This window comes from Pelophylax lessonae (genome assembly GCF_965119305.1).
Source record: "Pelophylax lessonae genome assembly, chromosome: 1".
NCBI lineage: Eukaryota > Metazoa > Chordata > Amphibia > Anura > Ranidae > Pelophylax > Pelophylax lessonae.
In genome coordinates, this window is record NC_138768.1 from 142,505,736 (window position 1) to 142,530,810 (window position 25,075).

General features: G+C 47.0%; 1 protein-coding gene across 1 annotated transcript in view; it reads left to right on the top strand.

Annotated features, from left to right (window-relative positions):
- The window catches only part of MSH3 (mutS homolog 3), a 429,495-nt gene extending 425,068 nt beyond the window's left edge, over positions 1 to 4,427 (top strand). Inside the window, 1 exon segment of the mRNA XM_082257605.1 lies at positions 4,281 to 4,427. Coding sequence (XP_082113731.1) covers positions 4,281 to 4,368 — 88 coding nt within the window. The 3' untranslated portion in view covers positions 4,369 to 4,427.
- The last annotated feature ends 20,648 nt before the right edge of the window (positions 4,428 to 25,075 follow it).

Below are 25,075 nucleotides of genomic sequence, written 5' to 3' on the forward strand. Positions count from 1 at the left end.
GGAGAGACGGAATTGGCGTTTGTGACTGACCCTAATCCTGCTAATGAACGGCGTTGGCTGGAGGCCCAGGCCCTTTATCAGCAGGTCTCTATTAATGCTGCGGAGAATAAACGATTTTTCATCCAACAACGTTACTTTAATGAAGGAGAAAATACTGGCCATTTGCTCGCTGTCATTGCCAGGGCGCAGCAGGGTGTTTCCCATATTGCTGCTGTTCAGGCGCCTGATGGTGAGCTGATTCAGGATCCGACCGAGTTGCTTCGGTGTTCACCGATTATTTTAGAGACCTCTGGGGTTTGCCCTACTGAGGCGGCCCTGGGGGACTTCTTGGCCAACTGTAAGATACCTCAGATTTCACGGTCTCAGCGGCAGGTACTGGGAGGGCCCCTAACTGTTAAGGAGTTGTCTCTAGCGGCCTCTCAAATGTCGAATAATAAGTCACCTGGAGCTGACGGTTTCCCTGCTGAAATTTATAAGTCCTATGGGGATGCCCTCCTCCCTGCTTTGCTGACTACTCTGAATGAGGCTCACAGGGTGGATACATTGCCTGATTCCATGCGTGAGGCGATAGTGGTGGTTATCCCTAAGCCTGGTAAGGACCCGGTACACCCGGATTCTTATAGGCCAATATCCTTACTTAATACGGACGTCAAGCTGTTGGCTAGAGTTCTGGCTAATAGATTGGCGACCGTCGTCTCTGAGTTGGTACATGTTGACCAGTCGGGATTTATCCCTGCCAGGTCGACATCCTTAAACCTCCGTAGACTGTTTTTAAACCTTCAAATCCCAGTTGATAATCCGGGTGGCAGAGCTATCTTCTCCCTCGACGCTGCCATGGCTTTTGACAGCGTCGAGAGGCGTTATCTTTGGGTGGTGCTAGATCGCTTTGGCTTAGGTTCTGGGTTTATTTCCTGGGTTAAGCTACTTTATGCTGGGCCTACGGCTCGCATCAGAATTAATGGCTCCCTCTCTGACTCATTTTCTTTGCACCGGGGGACTAGACAGGGATGTCCCCTCTCCCCACTGCTGTTCGCTCTGGCGCTTGAGCCTCTGGCGATCATGATTAGAGACTCCCCCTCTATAGTGGGGTTTCGCCGTGGGGACAGGGAAGATAAAATCTCCCTGTACGCAGATCATGCCTTAATGTATCTGGGGGATCTTGGGGACTCCCTGCAGGAAGTCATGTCCCTCATTACTAGATTTGGCGCATTTTCTGGCTTTGCCATAAATTGGGACAAATCAGTTCTGCTCCCTCTGGATCCCCTTCCGCCTACTATGCCGCCTGCTGCCTCTCAACTACAAGTGGTTTCCACCTTCTGTTATCTGGGTGTGGTGGTTTCCGCTGACCCGAGAGATTATGTCTCCCTGAATCTTAAACCCCTCCTCCGCTTCCGTGCTAAATGTGCTAGCTGGTGTAAACTTCCCCTTACAGTTACGGGTAGGGTCAATTTAATCAAAATGATCTGGGCTCCTCAACTGCTGTACATACTTCATAACTCCCCGATGTGGATACCTATATACTGGTTTGATAGAATAGACCATTGACAGTCGATTTGAATTAGGGGAGGAGTATTGCAATGTGTTTATGGCACCAATGAGGGAGGTAAAGGAGCAGAAGGTAAGCTCCCAATCTAACAGGTCACTTGTAAAGGTTTTTTTAAGAACCACAGCAGCTAAGCTGAAAAGAGAGCAGGGAGGATACAGCACAGTAACCAAACATTATTTTCTCCCTGCCAGTGATTTCTCCCACTGTTAAGCTTGCTTTAGGTCACAATCTTCATCTGTTCAACCTACTAAAAGAGCAGCTTTCCTATGCTCTTCCTCCTTGTCCCTTTCATTTACCGACTCCTTGTGCCCACTTTCCCCCTTGGGTAATATACAGCATCTGTCAGCCTCACTGCAACATTAAGGCTGACGGGGGACATTGTTGCACCCCTTGCACTTCTGTAGCATGCTGTGCCTCAGACCTATGCGTCGTCCCAGCCCTTAGCTCAGTTTATGCAGTTGGCATCAGGGACATCAGCACTGCTTGTTTTCACAGCAGAGATGAATTCGCTAACTGAAGGTCACCCTCACACTATCCCTGCAATCTCAACCCTAAACTTCCATAAGTAAGAAATTCCCAGTCTGTTGCAGTCAGTTGTTGCATCAATTGTTCAAGCAGAAGCTGCTTTCATTGGTTCCTTCTTTCTTGCTGAAACTTGAGATGTGTGCTGGTCCCACCAAAGATGGGAGATATTTCATTAAATGAACTACTTCAGCCCCGGGAGGTTTACCCCCCTTCATGACCATGCCAATTTTTGCGATACGGCACTGCTTTACTTTAACTGACAATTGCGTGGTCATGTAATGCTGTACCCAAATAAATTGATGTATTTTTTCCCACAAATAGAGCTTTCTTTTAGTGTTATTTAATCACCTCTACGGTTTTTATTTTTTGTGCTATGAACAAAACAAAAAAAAGACAATTTAAAAAAAAACAATATTTTTTACTTTCTGCTATAAAACCGATCTAATAAAAAAAATAAAATTTCTTCGTCAATTTAGGCCAAGATGTATTCTGCTACATGTTTTTGGTAAAAAAAAAATCCCAATAAGCGTATGTTGATTGGTTTGCGCAAAAGTTATAGTCTACAATCAGCGATTTTTTGCGGGAATGTGACATTTCGGCAGACCTACAGTATCTGATACAAAGTGACACTTTTTGGGGACCAGTGACACCAATACAGTGATCAGTGCTAAAAAAAAAATCCACGGTCATAGTACGAATGACACTGGGGTTAACTTTAGGGGCGATCAAAGGGTTAAATGTGTTCCCTGGGAGTGCTTGCTAACTGTGTAGGGGAGGATTTGACTGGGGGAAGAAGCAGAAACACAAGATCTTTATCTTCCCCTCTAACAGAACAGCGATCTGCCTTGATTTTTCTGCCTCTCTCGGAAACGATCGCTGGGTGCCGGTGAACATCTGGTCTGCCGGACCCGATGATTGGCTTCCAATGTGCCCAACCACAGCATGAGCAGGTCACAGGGCGGCGCGCATGCGTGCCCCAGACCCCAAAGAAAAAAAGGTACATAATTTCGCGCTGACGGGCCACCCTTCCGCAGTATATAGGCGTGTGGCGGTCCAGAAGCGGTTAAGAAAGCGTCCTGGAGGCAGGCAGTTAATAGTGGTCAAGTTGTGAGATAGTTCGCATCTGATATTATCGCCTCAATGATCATTCGCGATACCATATTTTACCTGGATGGATGCAATAAAAGTCTAATGGGAAAAGGACAGAAGCAGCTGAGAGTTTTTCACTAGGGAACACATTGGGGTTTATTTACTAAAGGCAAATCCAATGTGCACTACAAGTGCACTTGGAAGTACAGTCACTGTAGATCTAATGGGAAACTCTAAAATGAGGAGAAGCTCTACTGATATCTATCATCCAATCATGTGCAAGTAAAAATGCTGTTTTTTATTTTCCTTGCATATGCCACTCAGATCTATAGCGACTGCTCTTCCAAGTACATTTGTAATGCACAGATGATTTGCCTTTAGTAAATAAACTCCATTGTTTCTTGTATAGATACTATACTGCTGTCTGCAGCTGGTAAAGGCTTAAAAGTCTGAAATCCTGTGCTATATGTTTATTCCTGGACAGTGACTTATAACAATGATAAAGATGATACTCTAGGAGCCTTCAATTTTAAAAACATATAAGCAAAGGCAGTTCCCTTTTTTTGTCATCACAGTTTACCTTTTAAAGCCTAGTGCACACCCACTGGGTTGAACAAAAAAAAAAAACTGACAGCTCTGATCTCAAGCCGCTGTACTAACAACCCCATGTTAGTACAGCAATCTCCCCTGCTGTTCTATTGTGTTCTGACAGGGGAACAGCCCCCCATTGGCTGAGAGTGCTGATCGGGAGCCAATGGGCTGCTGGTTTTCCAGCATGCTCATCCGATAGAATCTAGCCGAGCGGTCGGCTTCTGTCGGACTGGCTGCCATACACTTAGGTCCGATGTCAGCCAGTTTTTATTGAACCTGTTGATGTTGCCTGACATTTGGCCTGTGTGTACTAGGCTTTAAGTTTACATTGTTCATTAGCGAGTTGCCTTTGGGTCCGAAACGACATAAATGGCTGAAAATCCAGGGTGGAAGAGCAGAGAGTTTGATCTGTATTCACTTGAATGTTTTGTTTTTAAGCTAATATCTTTCTCAAACAATCAGAAGTCATCCTATCTTCAATGGGCATAATATATTTTAAGCCTTCCTTTTGTATGTTGTGTTTTGTCAGAAAGAAAATGAAGACATTTCAAGCAGCCTGGAATATTCAGAATTCTGAGGATCTACGGGAATTCGTAGATGCCAAGCATCTTAACTAAATATACCTTGCAACAAGCTGAAGAGGCCAACATCATGATGTATATGTGCTGAAGAAATGGTCATTATTCTCTGAAGATACCGAAATCAGTGTTTCATGTTAAATACAGCTGGAATTCGCTCTTCCTTGATTTTTATAGGTCTCTAGCTGATAATACCCATTGTTTAGATATAGACCCATAAAATAAGTCGACCCCTACACAATTTGGCAAAAGTGTAAGGATTTCATTTAATTAAAAGCATAACAAACCTAAAAACAAAAATCTATTATATTGCAGCTTACTAATCCTTAGATGTGGTGGCTGCATTCATTTTCAGTCTAAGAACATTTTCAGCAAGTAAAGTAAATACGTGTTGACTTTACCAGAAATGCATCCACTGCAACCACAGCTTCCTTCATAAATACAGTAGGGTTAGTGTGTTATTCACAAGTACTTATACTTTATTAGAATTTGATTAATATAAAAGCTAGGTGGAAAAAAAAGTCTGAAAAAATAAACAAATGCAAGCCACCACATCTAAGGACTTGTAAACGGCAAAACATTACATTTTTGTTTTGGGGTTTAGGTACGCTTTAGGAGAACTTCAGTTAACAGTAACCTGTATACTTGCTGGAGTTTTCTCTTAACATTTAAATTTTTGTCACTGTTGACTACAAATTATCATGAACTTCTGTCAATAAAATCTTTTAAGTATAAGGTGTTATCAGTTCCCAAACTATTATTGTGAAGGACGTAAGCCCGCAACGACTAGATAACCAAGATGAGAACCTTACTTGGTGTAGGAGCAAATGATAGGAGACCTAAATCTAGCTGACTGGCCATGCACAGGCAGATACAAATCTTATGTGCAACCCCCAAGTTTACCTGCCAGCCAGAATCCTGGTGTTACTCTCTTTTCCCATTGCCCATACACACACCAGACACATGACTTACAATAGCTTGCTGCTAGCTAGCAGTTTGTCCCCTAACTGGCAAACTCATACACACATAGTTCTCTGGCAAATTTGATACTTTATACACTAATGCTGAATCTGCTTGCACTCCCCAACACACAATGCAATTCATATAGATTAACAAGTTGCTTAGACTGAGCACACAGACACTACAATGCTACACTGTCTCTAGGGATAAAAGTCTTAACTTAGTACACATAAGCCACTTATTTTATAATTTAATATCCCAAGGATGGGCAGTGCAGCAAATATGTACAAAGAGGTATTTGGCTACTGGCTATGAAATAATTTGGGAAGAAAAAAAAAAACCAGAAATAAAACCGTTTTGGCAGTATTGTTTACCCTGCTGGCGGGAGCATGCTGAGGTCCAGAAATTAGTCTTGCTTTGAAAAATCACACTGTCTATATCTAATGCTCCTTGATTGAGATATTGAGGTGGGCTGGACTCTAAACTTTGGCCAATCAACCCTGGGGTGGCACCTCCCCTGCTAGGATAGTTTCTGCCTTCTAAAATGGCTATGGGTTAAATGGACCAGCTGGTTCTGAATGCTGGGTCAGAACGCGTGCAGGCTCCATATAACTGTTTTGTGGATCTCTCAGGCATTCTGTACTACTGACGCATACCATTTTATTTATGCACATAACCCAAAATGTGCATTATCATTAGTTTCATCTCTGTGTATTCAAGTACAGCGCCACATTGGTAATTGAAAATAGAAAGACAATGGCTGAACAGAGTCCACAAAGTCAGTGAAACCAGATGCTGAAGTGCAGAAATGAATGCAAAAGGATTCCGACACCAAAAGTGAAGACACAATCCTGACGATCACCACGTGCTCAAATAAGGTGATTCCCTTACCAGAACTTTAGACCCCCTGTTACGGAAGGTCCACCAAGCATAGGGCATAAAAGCAACCACCAGGATAGGGTCCACTCCAGAGTCCAGCACCAGGTCCACCACGGAACTTTCGTACAAAACAGTACAACCTCATATGCTCAAAGGTCCCAAATGTAGGATGATGGTACCCTGGAGGTAATACTCGGGTCACTAAAGGTTCCCCTGAAGCGTTTGCTGATCTTAGTTTCATCTCTGCAACTAAAATTTTATGCTTGATGAGAGCGAAAAAATATTCCTCTAATCTTTAAAATAAAGTTAATTGTTGGTAGAGTCTTTTCAGTGTAAAGGCCTCTACCCCTGCTAATGGAAATGGCTATAGAGTCACTTTGAGGCTCAGTGAGGTGACGGTGTGTTTAGGCTTACAGGTGACAGTGTGGATGAGCGAGTTTGGTGTGGAGGAACTTGACTGGCCTGCACAGTCCTGACCTCAACCCAATAGAACACCTTTGGGATAAATTAGAGCGCAGACTGTGAGCCAGGCCTTCTCTGCCACATAAATATGTTTCTGGAGACTGCGAGCCAGGCGCTCTCTCCAACATCAGTGCCTAACCTCACAAATGTGCTTCTGGAAGAATAGTCAAACATTCCTATAGATACACTTCATAACCTTGTGGACAGCCTTCCCAGAAGAGTTGAAACTGTTAAAGCTGTAAAGGGTGGGCCAATTCAATATTGAACCCTACCCTACAGGCTAAGACTGAGATGTCATAAGTTCATGTGCGTGTAAAGGCAGGTGTCCTAATACTGTTTGTAATATAGCGTATGTTGTCTCTAAAGTTGAATGTAGGAAAAATGGGCATTGCAGTTTGTTGTGTATGAGGCTGTGTAGCTGCAGACTGGTCAGGGTGCCCATGCTCTCTTGTGTTCACAGCCAGAAACACCTACAATGGGCACGTGATCATTAAAACTGAGCAATGAAAAGAAGGTGGCCTGGTCTGATGAATCAAGTTTTCTTTTACATCATGTGGATAGCTAGGTGTGTGTGTGTGTGTGTGTGTGTGTGTGTGTGCGCATTACTTACCTGATGAAAAGATAGCACCAGTATGCAGTAAGGGAATAAGGTAAGCCAGCGGAGGCAGTGTGATGTTTTGGGCAATTTTCTGCTGGGGAACCATGGATCCTGCCATTCATGGGGATGTTACTTTGACACATACCACCTACCTACATTCCCTGATGGCAGTCTCCTCTTTTAGCAGAATACTGTGCCCTGCCACTCTGCAAAAATATTTCAAGAATGGATTGAGGAACACAACAGCGAGTTTGAAGTTTTGACTTTGACCTCCAAATTCTCCAGATCTCAGTCCAATTGAGCATATGTGGGATGTGCTGGAAACAAAAGTCTGATCCATGGAGGCCCCATTTCTCAACTTACAGGACTTAAAGGGTCAGATACAGTGCCTTGCAAAAGTATTCGGCCCCCTTGAACTTTTCAACCTTTTGCCACATTTCAGGCTTCAAACATAAGGATATAAAACTGTAATTTGTTGTGAAGAATCAACAAGTGGGACACAATCATGAAGTGGAACGAAATTTATTGGATATTTCAAACTTTGTTAAATAAAAAACTGAAAAATTGGGCGTGCAAAATTATTCAGCCCCTTTACTTTCAGTGCAGCAAACTCTCTCCAGAAGTTCAGTGAGGATCTCTGAATGATCCAATGTTGACCTAAATGACTAATGATGATAAATAGAATCCACCTGTGTGTAATCAAGTCTCCGTATAAATGCACCTGCACTGTGATAGTCTCAGAGGTCCGTTTAAAGCGCAGAGAGCATCATGAAGAACAAGGAACACACCAGGCAGGTCCGAGATACTGTTGTGGAGAAGTTTAAAGCCGGATTTGGATACAAAAAGATTTCCCAAGCTTTAAACATCCCAAGGAGCACTGTGCAAGTGATAATTTAGAAATGGAAGGAGTATCAGATCACTGCAAGTCTAGGAAGACCTGGCCGTCCCTCTAAACTTTCAGCTCATACAAGAAGACTGATCCGAGATGCAGCCAAGAGGCCCATGATCACTCTGGATGAACTGCAGAGATCTACAGCTGAGGTGGGAGACTCTGTCCATAGGACAACAATCAGTTGTATACTGCACAAATCTGGCCTTTATGGAAGAGTGGCAAGAAGAAAGCCATTTCTTAAAGTTATCCATAAAAAGTGTAGTTTAAAGTTTGCCACAAGCCACCTGGGAGACACACCAAACATGTGGAAGAAGGTGCTCTGGTCAGATGAAACCAAAATCGAATTTTTTGGCAACAATGCAAAACGTTATGTTTGGCGTAAAAGCAACACAGTTCATCACCCTGAACACACCATCCCCACTGTCAAACGTGGTGGTGGTAGAATCATGGTTTGGGCCTGCTTTTCTTCAGCAGGGACAGGGAAGATGGTTAAAATTGATGGGAAGATGGATGGAGCCAAATACCGGACCATTCTGGAAGAAAACCTGATAGGGTCTGCAAAAGACCTGAGCCTGGGACAGAGATTTGTCTTACAACAAGACAAATGATCCAAAACATAAAGCAAAATCTACAATGGAATGGTTCACAAATAAACATATCCAGGTGTTAGAATGGCCAAGTCAAAGTTCAGACCTGAATCCAATCGAGAATCTGTGGAAAGAACTGAAAACTGCTGTTCACAAACACCCTCCATCCAACCTCACTGAGCTCGAGCTGTTTTGCAAGGAGGAATGGGCAAAAATTTCAGTCTCTCGATGTGCAAAACTGATAGAGAAATGCCCTAAGCGACTTACAGCTGTAATCGCAGCTAAAGGTGGCGCTACAAAGTATTAACTTAAGGGGGCTGAATAATTTTGCACGCCCAATTTTTCAGTTTTTTATTTGTTAAAGTTTGAAATATCCAATAAATTTCGTTCCACTTCATGATTGTGTCCCACTTGTTGATTCTTCACAAAAAATTACAGTTTTATATCTTTATGTTTGAAGCCTGAAATGTGGCAAAAGGTCGAAAAGTTCAAGGGGGCCAAATACTTTCGCAAGGCACTGTACTTATGGCTTGGTACCAGATACCACAGCATACGTTCAAGTCTAGTAGCGTCCTCAGGGCTGTTTTGGTGGCATAAGGGGCTGTTTTGGCAGGAAAGGGGGGGACCCAGTCAATATTAAGTTGGTGGTCGTAAAGGTATGGCGGATCAGTGTAAATATCAAGGTGAAATAATAATAAATCGGGGTGCTTGACGGGCAAGTGCTATTAAATTAAAAAAGAGTATATATGTAAAGCACTGTGTAAATTGAAGGCTCTATATAAGTACCTGTAATAAATATACAGTATAAATAAAAACAAAATTAGTATATAGCAGCTCACCAGACCTTATATGTGGTCGCTGGATTTGTTTTTTTTTTTTCATTCTTTCATTCTTTCTTTCTTTCTTTCTTTCTTTCTTTCTTTTTTTTGATTAATTTTCACAGAATGATTTGGCCAGTAACATACTTTCCTGTCTTAGGTTGTTCCACCTCTGGGTGGAGGAGCAATACTGGACAGACAGCCAGCATTGTCGAACGACCGATAAATTTTGAAGGTTAATGTGTTTCTCGCCCAAACTGTTTGCACTAGGCATATGTGACAAAACTAACGAAAAACTGATTCATTTATGTCCATTGAAAATTCGGTCATTACATGATGGCAAAATCATTTGCTCGCACAACCGAGTGTTCGTTATTCAAAAACGAGTTAGAACAATTTTTTGACTAGTGTATGGCCAGCATAAGATGTACTAGCACATATAGATGGACTTTATTAACTGAACTCCAGGCGAGGGCATGGCTGACTTCCAGGATGTAAGCAGTGGTTCTCTGGAGCTCCGTTCTACCCGCCTGTATCTTGCACTAATCCTGCTGACCCAGTGATCTAAAACCACCCAATTTGCCTGTTGAGCATTCCTGCCTGTGGTGTGCTGCTTGGGAGATGGTCAAAATCGGGTATACCAGCACTGACGTGCCAGACTTCAAGGCTCCTCTCCCCTCCTGTGTTCTGCTCCAAGATGGCACCGGCTCCCCTCGTGGCCCGGGAGATACACAGGCACAGCCTGCCTTTACACAGGGTGAGTCCGCAGACATCCTAGTCTAGCTGAGCTGCCATGTCTCTTCCCTGACGCTGAGACACAGGCATCGCACAGCAGTACAGAGCATGCAGGGCATCATACTGAGCCTACCCTGTCTCAAATAATGGAGGCCATCCAGCAATGCCAGGCTGCCCTTACTACACAAATTGATTCAGTTAGGACGGACTTGTCATTCCTTAAACAAGACGTGCATAACCTCTGCCAGAAGGTTGGTATTGCTGAGCAGCGTATCTGTGATCTAGAGGACACTACTCGCCCATTACAAGCTACAGTTAATGATTTATGCAAGGATCAGGATGCCACGGTGGATAAATTGACTGATTTGGAAGTTCGCTTGAGGTGTAACACTTTACAATTTCTGGGATTCCAAGAGGGCTCTGAAGGCAGAAATCCTGCAGCCTTTGTGGAACGATGGCTCATTACCACTTTTGGCACCCTCACGTTCTTGCCTCTATTTACGATTGAATGCACCCATAGAGTGCCTCTGCCTCCTTTACCATCAGGCGTATCCCCTCACTCGATGCTCCTTAAATTGACGCATTATCAGAATAGAGAAGTGGTTCTAAGAGCTGCACGAGACAAAGGCCAAATATCCTGTAATGGAAATACAATTTCTATCTTTCTGTATTTCTCAGCTGCTACACAAAAGTAACGTGTGACCTTTCTCTCCGTTACAAAAACAACTGCGTGATTTGCAACTTCCATATAATATGCTCTACCCAGCCAGGCTGTGCATCATCTACAAAGACAAGGTGCACTTCTTCATGGATCTGAGAGAAGCAGTACAATGGGTGGATGCCCTGGGGTTACCTGCACCTTCCCGTTCCAATCGCCGCACACCACCTCGCTGAGGATTGGCAGTGGTCTCTTATACCTATAGCTGCTGAGATCTGTTCTTCAAGCAATAATGTTTGAAACTGTTGCTCTGCCTAAGTTTATTACAACATTTGTGGCCTATACTCCCTTTTCATTCAATAGAAGATCCTACCATCTGTAGTTTGTCACACTACACAGGACTTTTTTTTTTTATTACGATTAATTGACTGCAACATTTCCATGTTGGGTTAGGAACATTTATTGGCTTCTTCTCCTGTGGGTTCGGTTGGAACTGTGTTTTCGGTTTGCTGCTGTCTCCTTTTACAAGGACAAAGTACATTTTCTCTTACGTCCTCCGACAGTCGCCGCCTCTTCATATTCGTCACTAATGGGGTTATTGACCTTTGCTCCGTAGGAGTAGCTAGCAACAGAATATATTATCAAAGCTTTTAGCATATCCCACCCCCAGGGGGTGGTCCCCTCAGTCAATACCTCCCTGCTTCCTGCACACCAACTCAGTTTCATATGCCTAGCTCAGGAGTATGCAGGCTGTTCCTGTGCTGGGGCTCTTAGTCTCATCCACTTTTCTCTTTTTTGATTTTATTTGAAGTTTTTTCTCTTTCTTTTACTTAGCTGTTTATTTTCAGCGTTAGTTCTTCTGATGAAGATGATCGTGCGGTGCTGGGTCTCAGTCTGGCCACCCTGGATCCCAGGGCTCAGGGCCAGGGGCTTCCCAGCCTGCCATCGAGCGTTCAGCTTAGGTTTTGCCCTGGCACATTGAACGACCCATCCCTGTTCGCTGCAGGGATGCTATCGGTGAGGTGGCTACCTCACTGGACGCCATTGCGGTTTCACACCGCAACTCCACTGCGTCATGCTTGCGACACTCCCTGTCCTCAGTACTGTGGTTTGGTCGCTGGAGCAGGCTCCCCACGCCATCCAGACTGGTAAGTGTGACTCTATGTGGGGACCTGTCTTTTTTGGGTGTCAGTCTGGGACTGTGTGATCCTGCATGTCTGTATGGCTGCTGTGCTCCCTGTCAGCTCCTGTGTGCACTTGCTGCCTGTGTGTGGGCTGTGAGGGGGGCTCTCCCGCTCTGCTGGGTGTCATATGAAGCAGTTAGATTTTCAGCATGCTGTGCGGCGATCGCTGCGGCGATCCGCCATTTTTCTGGAGCAAAAATATGGTGGCAGGTCCTGTGAGGTACTGCACAGCGTTTTTGGCGCCAAACGCCGCCATTTTGAGCGGCGATCGATCACCACATGTCAGCGCCATGTTCTATTTGCCCAGGGTTTTTTCCTCAGCCGAGCGGCCATGTTTGTGTAGCCTTGCAGAGGCTTCATAGGGGCGGTCAGTCTTGCATCACTTCCTTTTCCTCTGGGACAGCGATCGGTGCAGCAGCCTGTGTGAGCTCTCCAGGTTTTATATCTCCTTTTTTCCTGTATTCCTTGACCAGTTTCTTGTCCCTGTGGGGGTCAGTGTGTTCAGTGGGTGCGGTGGGCAGCGCTCGCCGCGATCTTAAAGGGGCAGTACCCTTTATTACTTATTTTGCTGGGGCATGGATTCTCAGGATTGCAAGTTTCCTCCAACCCTGGTGGGGGGCCAAGGGGCTGCTGCTTCCCCCGAGGGGGCTGATCTGGCCACTATTGTGGCTAACTTAGCTGCTCAGGTGCAGATGCTGGTGGCTGATCGATCCACTAAACGGCCCAGGGTGTCTATTTCCTCTGATTCAGAGGGCGATGGGGCTGCTATGGCTGGAGTGCCCTTCTCAGGGTCTCACTCATCCCTGGACCTTGTGGGGTCCGACGCGGAGGCTGTGGTGGAAGGGGTTGATAATTCTCCCCCTGGCTCGTCTGAAGAGCTTGCACTCATGGATGAGTTGGTTGCTTCTATCAAGCAAACGCTGCATTTGCAGGATGAACTATGTCCTCCTGCTTTGATGTCCTCTTATGGGACGCAGAGGAAACGCAAAACATCGCAGGTTTTTCCTTGCTCTACGGAATTTCAGCGCGCGGTTGATGAGCAATGGCGCAATTTAAAAAAGCCTTTTGCTGTGCCGAGTAGGTTCAAGCTGCGTTATCCCTTTACACCAGCTACTGATGAGCGTTGGTGTGTACCGCCTCAGGTGGATCACGCGGTGGCGATTTTGAATAAATCAACTGTGATCCCTGCTGAGGATACCCCGGTGTTCCGGGACCCGACGGACAGGAGATTGGAATCTCTGGCCCGTCATGCCTATACGGTTGCTGGTTCTATGCTGAAGCCTATTTTTGCTTCCATTATGGCAGCCCAGGCTATTGCGGATTGGACGCAGGTGCTCAAGCACACTCTGGTGGCTGACTCTGCCCCGCCAACAACTTTGGCTATGGTGGATCAGATTCATCAGGGTGTCATGTATTTGTGTGATGCGGACTTGGATTTAGTCCCTTTGGCGGCGCGCCTTTCTAGTGTGGCGGTCTTGAACCGTCGCCTGATATGGTTGAAATGTTGGTCGGTTGACCAATCTTCTCGCAAGACTCTGGCAAATTTGCCCTACGCGGGATCTCGCCTTTTTGGCGAATCTTTGGATACTCTGATAAAGGGTATTTCTGGGGGTAAGAGCACTCTCTTGCCCCAATCTCACAAGAATAAGTTTGTTCGCGGTAATAAGAATGCTTCGTTTAGGCCCTTTCAGGGGTCCTTTCGTGCCTTTCGGTCGCACTATAAGGGCAAGCCCTTCAAAGGCCAAGGCTCCCAGAAGAAGCCGTGGACGGGTAAGCAGAAGTCCAGCCAGTCCGGATCCGTTGCCCATAACAATGCGGCCTGAAGGGGCGCCCTCACCCTTTTCTGGGGTGGGGGGACGTTTGCTCGGTTTTCTTCAACCCTGGCTGGACCGCATTCGGGACAGGTGGGTTCAGGAAATCGTTCGATCTGGATACAAGATCGAGTTTCTCTCTCAGCCAGCGGGCAGATTTTTCCCCTCAAACCTTCAGCTGCCTCCGGAGCGCTTGCAGGATCTGCACCTGGCGGTGCGGGACCTGCGGGCCCAGGGAGTGGTGGTTCCGGTGCCTCATCGGGACAGATTGCGGGGGTTTTATTCCAATCTGTTCACTGTGCCCAGAAAGGAGGGCAAAGTACGTCCGATTCTGGACTTAAAAGCTCTGAACCGCTTTGTGCGGGTTTGCAAGTTTCGCATGGAATCCCTGCACTCGGTGGTGGCTGCCCTGGTTCCGGGGGAATTCATGGCCTCCATCGACTTGAAGGATGCGTACCTACACAACCCTGTTTTCGAGGGTCACCAGAGGTACCTTCGATTTGCCATTGCGGAGGATCATTATCAATTTGTGGCGTTACCCTTCGGTCTCGCTTCGGCTCCGCGGGTTTTCACCAAGGTGCTTGCGCCGGTTCTGGCCTTATTGAGGGCCCAGAGCATTTCTGTCCTGGGGTATCTGGACGTTATCCTGATTCGGTCCGCGACCAGTCAGGGCCTGGTGAACGACCTGTCCATCACGATGCGGACTCTGCAGGAATTCGGCTGGACGATAAATTTTCCAAAATCGACGTTGTGTCCGTCGGTTCGTCTTCCCTACCTGGGGATGATTCTGAAATCTGTTCAGGCGAAGGTCTTCCTGCCGGAAGACAAGCTTCGGACACTTCAGGTCCCTCAGGAACAATCAGTGCTCGTCCCTCCGGACGTGTATGAGGTGTCTGGGGTTGATGGTTTTGGCCTTCGAGGCGATCCCCTTCGCCCAGTTTCACACGCGGGAGCTTCAGGCGGAGGTCCTGGCCGTGTGGGACGGGCGTCCGCAATCTCTGGATCTGCGGCTGTCGTTAAGCCATCTCACCCGAAGGGGTCTTTTGTGGTGGCTCCAGTCCCCGGCGGTGTCGGGGGGCAAGTCCTTCCGTCCTTTGTCGGGGACGGTGATCACCACGGATGCCAGCCTGTCGGGCTGGGGTGGTGTTCTGGGCGTTCTGTCCGCCCAGGGAACTTGGTCGGAGGAGGAATCCTCCCTTCCGATCAACATTCTGGAATTGCGAGCGATAAATCTCTGTCTTCGGCGTTGGACGGACAGGCTTCAGGGCCGTCCAGTTCGGGTGCAGAAGGACAATGCCACAGCGGTGGCCTACATCAACCACCAAGGGGGCACCAGGAGTGCCCGGGCGGCTCGGGAAGTAGCCGACATTCTGTCTTGGGCCGAGACGCACGTCCCGGCGATCTTTGCAGTTCACATTCAGGGGGTGGAAAACTGGCAGGCGGATTATCTGAACCGCCAGACCCTGGACCAGGGGGAATGGTCCCTTCACCCGGATGTCTTCCAGATGTTGTGCGCGAAGTGGGGGTCCCCAGATGTGGACCTGTTCGTGTCTCGTCTAAACCACAAGGTGGAAAGGTTCGTGGCAAGGACACGCGATCCTCGGGCAGACGCCTCGGACGCGTTAGTGATGCCCTGGCATCAGTATCACCTGATGTATGCCTTTCCACCGATTCAGCTGCTGTCCAGGTTCCTTCGCAGGTTGGCCTCGGAACCGAAAACGGTGATTCTGGTGGCACCGGACTGGCCTCGCCGGTCTTGGTACGCAGACCTCGTGAATCTGGCGGTCGACGCTCCGTGGCGTCTGCCTCTTCGAGAAGACCTTCTGTCTCAAGGACCGATATTCCATCCTGCTTTACAGTCGCTGGCTTTAACAGCCTGGCTGTTGAAAGCCAGGTCCTGAAGGATAGGGGTCTCTCCCCACTTTGATCAAGGCCAGGAAGGCCTCTTCAGGGAAGATTTACTACCGTACTTGGAAGGCATATTTTGCCTGGTGTGAGTCCAGGGGGTATTCTCCTCGCTCATACTCGGTATCGAGAGTGTTGGCTTTCCTTCAAACGGGCGTGGACCAGCGTTTGGCGTTGGCCACGATTAAGGGTCAGATTTCTGCGCTGGCCATTCTCTTTCAACGTCCTGTGGCGTCTAACTCTTTGGTTAGCACCTTTGTTCAAGGGGTGCGACATTTGGTCCCTCCTAGGAGGGAGCCTTTGCCTCCATGGGATTTGAACCTTGTTCTGTCCGTGTTGCAACAGGCTCCTTTTGAAAATATCAGGGAGATCTCATTGTCTTTGTTGTCCAAGAAGGTTGCCTTCTTAGTTTCGATCACTTCGGCTCGCAGGGTGTCGGAGCTGGTGGCCTTGTCCTGCAAGTCTCCGTATTTGGTGATTCACTTGGATAAGGTGGTCTTGCGACCTAACCCGTCTTTTCTTCCGAAGAGGATCTCGGAATTTCACCTCAATGAGGACATTGTCTTGGCTTCGCTTTGCGCGAAGCCTAAGCATCTGAAGGAGGTGGCTTTACATTCCTTGGATGTTAGGGCGATCAGGGTTTACCTGTCATCGACTAAATCCTTTCGCAAGTCGGATTCTCTCTTTGTCCTTCCTGAGGGACCTCGGAAGGGCATGGCGGCGTTGGATTCTACCATCGCCAAATGGATCAGACAGACCATTGAGCAGGCCTATGCTTTGAGGGGGAAGGTTCCTCCCGTGCCTGTGAAGGCGCACTCTACCAGATCTCTGAGTACGTCTTGGGCCTGTCATCATCGGGCTTCTGTGGCCCAGGTGTGTAAGGCAGCGACTTGGTCGTCCGTTCACACCTTCTCGAAATTTTACAAAGTGGATGTTCAGGCATTGGCAGATGCTTCTTTTGGCCGTAAAGTTCTTAGTGCGGCGGTGCCTTAGGGTCCCTTGTGTGGGCCCTTGGCTGTTGGGGTGTTTTTACCCCTGGGTTACTTGTTTTTTTCCTGGATTGTTGCTCCTGTTGAGCACGTTTTCCTGTTGCCCAGTTGGTTCTCTTACTTTGGTAAGGTTCCTTTCTCTGATGTGGGTACTGCGTTGCTTTAGGCGCGGCTGCTTTTTTTCCCACCCCTCATGTCTACACTGCTTTGGGACGTCCCCATTAGTGACGAATATGAAGAGGCGGCGACTGTCGGAGGACGTAAGAGAAAACTGAATTTTTGTAAAATCTTACCTGTAAAATTCCTTTCTCTGAGTCCTCCGACAGTCGCCGCCCCCGCCCCTCTTTTGGGGTTTATGTACTCTACTGCTATTCTACTGAAACTGAGTTGGTGTGCAGGAAGCAGGGAGTTATTGACTGAGGGGACCACCCCCTGGGGGTGGGATATGCTAAAAGCTTTGATATTAATATATTCTGTTGCCTAGCTACTCCTACGGAGAAAAGGTCAATAACCCCATTAGTGACGAATATGAAGAGGCGGCGACTGTCGGAGGACTCAGAGAAAGGAATTTTACAGGTAAGATTTTACAAAAATTCATTTTTTTCTCTATCGTTCATTGACGGACACAGCTCCTGATCTTCTTAACCATTGGGTTATATTCCCCCCTACAGGAAAAGCTTGACTATGCCTATGGGCAGTCACATGGGGTATACTCTCACTCGCGGCTATAGGCACTCAGTTTTTTTCCTGCCTAGGCAGGAGTAAGGACCTAGTTCCTTGCTGGGATCTTCGGTCCTTGCAATTTTTTCCTTTAATGGATTTTTCTATTTTTCCTGTAAGAATCTACGATCAACTGCTGGACTGGGCGACAGGCTGGTTATTCTTTTAAATCCAGTGGTCACCCCAGTCTGGCCAGCAAGCGCGCGCAGGCCTCAGCTCCACGCTAGGTCGGCCGTAACATAGCCCCACTGAACGGGGGCTGGCCTGTGAGTTAAACAGATCTCGAGGTCTCCTATGACCTGGCTCGCAGTGCTCCCCCTGGCTGACAGACCCTTATTTTGATGGAGAGGAGTTTCTGTCTGGAGCGGTGCCCACCCTGTTCCTGGTATGGTAAGTAGCTGTCCCCCTAGAGGGTTTTGGGGTGGACGTAGGCCCCTCGCTGGTGGTCCCTGTGGACATTTCGCTGCCCATCTGACTACCCCCCCCTCCCCATGGGGTAGCCATACCACCTTTTCAGGTCGATCTGGGGTGGGGAGGCAATGCACGACGCCGGAGACCGGACAATTGGCTTTTGGGAGTCGGTCCTACCCGGGGGGGGGGCTCCTGTCAGGGCTCCTCTTCCTTCTGGTGTTGTTTTCGGGGCTCTTGGGACCCCTTCTGGGCCCCCAGGAGCTGCCATTTTCTTGTAGCCTGTGTGCTATAGATTCGGCAGCCATTTTTGTGTAGCCTTGGTGGCCATTTTCTCGTGGTTTCTCCTTGCTAATAGTGGCGGCCATGACTGTGAAGCATATATGGGTGGTGATTTCGGTGGTAGGAGCCCCTCCTTATCCCCTGGTGCGGACTCATCTTTCTCTTCCTGATCGCTGTATGTGTGTGCAGATAGCCTGGTGCTGCAGTGGCTGATCGGTGGGTGGTCAGTTTTTGAAACTTTAAAAATTGAGGAAGCGGCTTATACCTCATCAGAGGCGTTGGTTCCTTATGGCACTCGCAAGCCCTCCAGAGCGGCAAGGGTGTTCTCCTTTCCCGCTTACTTTGACAAAATTGTCGCTAAACAGTGGGATTGTCCAAAACGCCCACTTGTGGTCCCTAAGCATTTTGCTATGCGGCACCCTTATGAGGACTGCTTGCTTAAAAAGTGGACTGTCCCACCTGTGGTGGACTCTCCCGGTTTCTAGGTTAAACAAAGCAACCATGATTCCTGTTAAGGAGTCCCTGGCCTTTAAGGACCCGGTTGATAGAAAAGCAGAGGCTGTGGCCCGCTATATGTACAGTGTGGCTGGTTTGGCACTGAGACAGGTTTTAACTATTGCCCTGGTGTTGCAAACTCTGACCAAGTGGGCCAAGCTTTTACACCGGGACCTGGAGGGGGGAGCAGCTTCCCCCTACCTTTGCTGAGCTGGCAGACCAGTTGGTCCAGGGGCTGCAGTTTGTCTGTGATGCCTCTTTGGATGCGGCTCCCCTGATTGCGAGGCTGTCTCAGCAGTGGTCCTTAGGCGTGTTATTTGGCTTAAATGCTGGTCTGCAGACCAGACTTCTAAGAAGACCTTATCTGATCTCCCCTTCCTAGGGGATCGCCTGTTTGGAGCTTCCCTGGATGACATCATTAAGGGTCTCACAGGGGAAAGAGTACCTTTCTTCCACAGGTTAGTAAGGACAAGGAGCCCCGTCGTAGACGTGGTCCATCCTTATAGGCTCATAAGAAGTTTTTTCGTCCCACAGGGTCTCAAGACAAGGGATCAAAACCCTTCAGGGCCTCCTCCGATGATCCAGACGAGCCTGGTCTGGCAAGCCGAGAGCAGGCTTCTCCAGACCTGCGGACAAGACTCACTCAGCATGAAGGGGCGCCCTCACCGTATGTGCCCTTGTACAGGACAAGTGAGTCCACAAAGTCATACGGTCCGGCTACAAGATCGAGTTTTTACCCCCCGGAAAGGTTTTTTCCCCTCCAACTTGTGCTTGTCCCTAGACCGCTTACGGGGTCTCTTTGGGGCAGTGCAAGAGGTGATTGTCCCTGTTCCGACTTTGGAACCTTTTTAGGGGTTTTATTCAAACCTGTTCACAGTCCCCAGCAAGGAGGGCAAGGTGCATCAAATTCTGGACCTTAAGGCACTAAACTGCTTTGTGCGGGTAGAGAAGTTCCAAATGGAGTCCATTCGCACGGTAGTAGCATCCCTGTATCAGGGGGATCTTCTTGCTTCGATTGACATCCACGACACTTACCTTCACATTCCAATATATGTTGGTCACCAGCACTTCCTCCGCTTTGCCCTGGGAAAGGAGTATTATCACTTTGTGGCTTTATCCTTTGGTCTCGCCTCCGCTCCTCAGGTCCTCACAAAAGTGTTGGCATTGTTGCGTCAGCGGGGGATTGCGGTACTGGGGTACCTGGACAATCTTCTGCTGCGAGCGCAGTCTCCGACTGTTCTGGTGGACAACTTGGAAATTACTCTGCAAACTCTGCAAGGGAGTTTGGTTGGATTTTTAAACCTTCTGAAATCTGCTATTGTTCCATCCACAGATCTGGACTATCTGGATCTGACTCTGGACTCGGCCTTAGCCAGAGTGTTCCTTCCTCTGGAAAAACTCTAGAAACTGCAGGAAGCAATTCAACTTCTGTTGTCCAGCAGATGGTCATCCCTCCGGACTTCCATGCGAGTACTGGGCCTGATGGTGTCTGCCTTTGAGGCTGTTCTGTTTGCACAGTTCCACACGAGATCTCTGCAAAGAGAGATTCTGGTCAATTGGGACAAGAATCCACAGTCCATAGATAATCTGATCTGGCTGAGCCAGGGTACGAGAGGGTCCCTGATCTGGTGGCTTCAATCTCTGGCACTTCACTAGGCCAAATCCTTTTTCCCCTTTACTGGACACTGGTGACCATGGATGCCAGCCTGTACGGGTGGGGAGGCATCCTCGGAAAATATTCTGTACTCTTCCAGTGTCCTGACTGTGGATTCATGTACTGGAGCTTTGAGCGATCAGAATTTGTCTGGATCATTGGGTGGATCGTCTTCAGGGGTGTATGGTGTGAATTCAGTGTTACAATGCCACGGCTGTGGCCTATGTCAATCACCAAGGGAGCACAAGAAGTGTCCTGGCGTCGCAGGAAGTAGCCAGCATTTTAAGGTGGGCAGAACTTTTCATTTCAGCCATCTCTGCTGTACACATTTCGGGGGTGGAAAATTGGCAGGCGAATTACCTCAGTCGAAAGGCGTTGGACCAGGGGGAATTGTCACTTCATCCGGAGGTGTTTCATCAGATGTGAATCTGGCAGGGTACTTTCGAGGTGGACCTGTTGGCCTCTCGTCTCAACAGGAAGGTGCAGAGGTTTGTGGCACAGTCTCAGGACCCTCTGTCAGACGCCACAGATGCGCTGGTGTCCCCATGGGGTCAGTTTCATCTGATTTACACCTTTCCCCCTCTCAAGCTTCTGCCAAGACTTCTGTGCAGGATCGAGGCAGAAGGGAATCCGGTCTTGGTACGCTGATCTTAGTACTGCTGGTCGCCAATGTTCCTTGGAGACTTCCTCTCAAGGAAGATCTGCTGTCCCAATCTCCCATCCTGCTTCACAGTCACTGGCTTTAACAGCTTGGCTGTTTAAAGCCAGGTGCTGAAAGATAAAGGTTTGTCTGATTCAGTAATTCCTACGCTGTTAAAAGCTAGAAAATCTACCTCAAGGAAGATCTACCATTGTACATTGAAGTCGTACAATGCGTGGTGTGATACTCTTGGGGTTCATCCGCGCTCCTTTTCGGTGGCTCAGATCTTGAACTTCCTCCAACAGGGGGTTGAGCAGCGCCTGGCCTTGATAACTATCAAGGGCCAGGTCTCGGCCTTGGTGGTCTTCTTTCAATGACCATTGACCACACTTTCCCCGGCGCGTACTTTTTTTCAGGGATTTTGACACTTAGCTCCTCCGGTGCAGTCTCCATTGCCGCCTTGGGACCTCAACTTGGTACTTTCAGTCCTCCAGAAACCTCCTTTTAAAAATCTTAGGGAGGTTCCCCTGCTTAGGTTATCCCAGAAGGTGGCCTTTTTGGTGCCAATCACTTCTGAGAGCAGGGTGTCGGAGCTGGCGGCATTGTCTTGTCGTTCACCTTACTTGGTGGTTCACAGATAAGATGGTTCTTCCCCCCTGTCTTTCATTCCTTCAAAAAGTTGTCACTGATTTTCATTCAAATGAAGACATGGTGTTGCCTACCCTGTGTCCCAGGCCAAAACATCCTAAAGAAATTGCCCTGCATTCCTTGGATTTGGTTTGGGCAATTAGGGTGTAAGTGGCAGCTACGGAGTCTTTTCATTCAAACTGTTTCTTATATTGAAAGAAAAAATTGCACCTATGAAGGAGTAAACCTCTAGTACATCTGAATGAATTAACAAAAAAGACATCCCTGAGAAATACCAAATTTATGCAAGACGTGGTACATTATCTAATGAAGAGTAACCGTTATTCGTTATTTAGACAAGAATGGCTCACTACCCAGTACAGAGCTTCTAAAGAGCATATTGAGTTGTAAGGACATTGCTGGGTTAGAGGTCTATTTTTTGGGTACCAAATACTGGTTATCCACATCTTTCGATAGTATGAAGCCATCTATCCCAAATCTTTAGAAACTTGGAAGGACAACCTCTATGAATGTATAAAAATCTTTTGTACGGTAAGGTGATGTTTATTTCTGCTAGCCAGGCCCCAAAATCCGGTGGTTGATCTTGCATCCATAATCTGGCCATGAGTTTTCTAGCTATGAAAAGAATTTCATGAAGAAAGATCTTAGTGAATTTATCCAGGTTAATTTCAGGGAGTATTCCCAGTAAACAAGGTTTGGGGTGTAGTGTCAGAGGAGAACCCACGATGTCACGTAGGAATTGTATGACTTGTTTCCAGTAACTGTGAATCATAGGGCAGAGTGGGGTTAAATGAAAGGTGCCTACGTCTTTCTTACACATAGGGCAATGAGTATTTTGGTCAGTTCTATACCTAGCCAATCTGACAGGGGTGAGATAAGAACGGTGAAGAAAATATAGTTGTTAGGTGATCCGATAGTTTGGGAGAAACTAGCTTACAAGCATCCAGCACCTCACTCCACTCCTCATCCTCCATAGAGCCCATATGCCTCTCCCACCTGTGTTTGAGCTCATACGCGATTTTAAATGAGGAGGGTGAATGTAACATGGTGTAGAATATTGAGATCAGTCTTTTGGGATCAACGCTCCTAATAACCTCCAAAACTTCGATGGCATCAATTTGAATGGCTGCAGATGTAAATTGTGCTTGGAAAGCATTGCAAATTTGTAAGTATCTAAAAAACATATGGTTTGGTAGGGTGAAATCACCTTTCAGTCTTTCAAAGGATTTAAGGCTTCCATTTGTCAATATTTTGGATAAGTAATAGATACCCTTGATTCTCCACAAGTTTGAGTCTGGGATAGATTGGAGGCCTGTCCTCTCTATGAACAAGGTAAGCTAGTCGTTTTACTGGCCCTTTCTCCATGTGCAAAATGTTTTTGTTTTTGAACAAAGAGTTCGAGTTTTTCCCTAGCCCTTTTGTGTTCTAACTGTTCAACCACTCTAGTTAGTAGTTTAAGATCAGTGGCTCAGGAAGTCAAAAGGCTCTTCCATATATTTTTGTTCAGCGGTAGACAGGTTATGTACAGCTTTGGCTAAGGCTACCTCAGATTTAGCTTTCAGTTGAGTTATATGCGACATAAGTGTGGATCTTCCATAGAGTTTAAACGTTTCCCAGACTGCAGAGGCAGCGTACTCGTCAGTAAAAAAGTTGCGCCATTTTGTTTCAAGACCGTCTTCTTCAGGAAGAAGTGTAAACCAAAATGGGTTAAGCCTCCATGAGATCGGTGGGCACTCATGTTGTAGTTTAAGGATTGCCCAATAAAGGCTGTGGTCAGATAAAGATCTAGCAGCAAAGCCCACCTCAGCCAGTCTGGGAAGTAGAGTTTGCGATACCAAAGTGAAATCTATGGGGGACACATAGTTTTGCGAGGAGGAAAAACACGAATAAGCCTGAGCCGTGGAATATTGTATTAAATGGAGAAGGGACATAAAATGCCATAAGCAATATTGGTTCTCCAGAAATCAGCGCAGAGAGAAACACAAATCTACCAAAGGCGTCCACCAGGGAGCTCCGAAGCACAAAATGGACAGATTTGGCTATGAGGATTGAGACTCCTCTCGAATGAGTAGTATAAGCGGCATGGCAAGACCATCCTATCCAAGGGCGTTTAAAAGAAAGTTGTAAGCGGCCTTCTCTACGTGTCTCAACTAGTACTAGAACATCAGCTCATTGTGTTTTTTGTCTTGTAGGCCACACACGGTCCACGTGACCAGTTTTAAAGAAGCCATGGGTTTTGCCAATAATGAATAAAGTAAGGTGCTCCAGAGATACGCCCCATAATATGGAGAGCCATGCCAAATACATTGTCAAATACTCTGAAACCGGTAGATACACAAGTAGACATTTGAAAACCTACCAGTTTTGATTGTAGCACCGCGTCCTGCAGCAAACCAATTAAGTATCTCTCCCTCCCTGCCCTGCACTGACCCAAACTTGTGTGGGCATAGATCCCCAAAGACCCAAAATGATAAACTTTAACTTAGGGACAAAAAGAAAAAAGGGTTGGTAAAAGGATAAAATGGCATAATATGCTAGGATTATTTGTCCCAAATGAGACCAGTATTCCAGACAAACTTGTCATTGGTATCACACGTGAATTTTTCCAGTTAATACTGGAGTGGGGGTGGTGAAACTTCGCTGACTAGCATAGCACACCATAGAATCTTGTCCATGGTCCGATATGGACTGCTAATGAGTTAAGAAATTCCGCGTGGAAGGATTGTCTTGAACCCATATTCAAATGCAACAGTACTGTGTCCAGGTAAGTATAACTCCACTACTAGCAAACCGTAACTAACAATTTAGAGATCTGTGGGCTCAGGAATTCACCACCAGAGTAAAAGAAAAGGACTGTCAAAGGCACATCATAGTGGAAAAGCACACATATCTGGGTCGCCAAGGGTGGCCCCGACGAAAACCGTAAAATGACTGGAGAGTGATGGTAATCTGTAACACAAACTGAGGTGACCAGAATCTAGGCCTCCATCCAAAGAGTATGAAAAGAAAAAGGCAAGTTCCACCATTTCAAAAACTGTACAACATAAGGGCGTATACAAGGGGAAGACCAGTAAACTACTTATCTGTTAGCCTCCTAATGTTCAATCCACGTAATAACAGCCTCGGGGTCTTCACAAACAAAATTTTCTCAGTCTTCACCCTCCACTCTTAAATGTGCTGGAAACAGCATAGCATATTTGATGTGCTTAATTCGGAGTCACCGCTTTGCCTCTCTGAAGTTTCTTCACCTCCTTTGGACCTCAGCCGAAAAGTCAGGAAAGACTGCCACTTTAACATTGTCAAACGGGATATTTCCTTTCTCCCGAGATAGCCAGAGAACCGCATCTCTATCCTTATAGTTTAACAGTTTAGCTATGAACGTGCGTGGTAGCACCCCTTGCGGTGGAGGTCTGCCAGACAG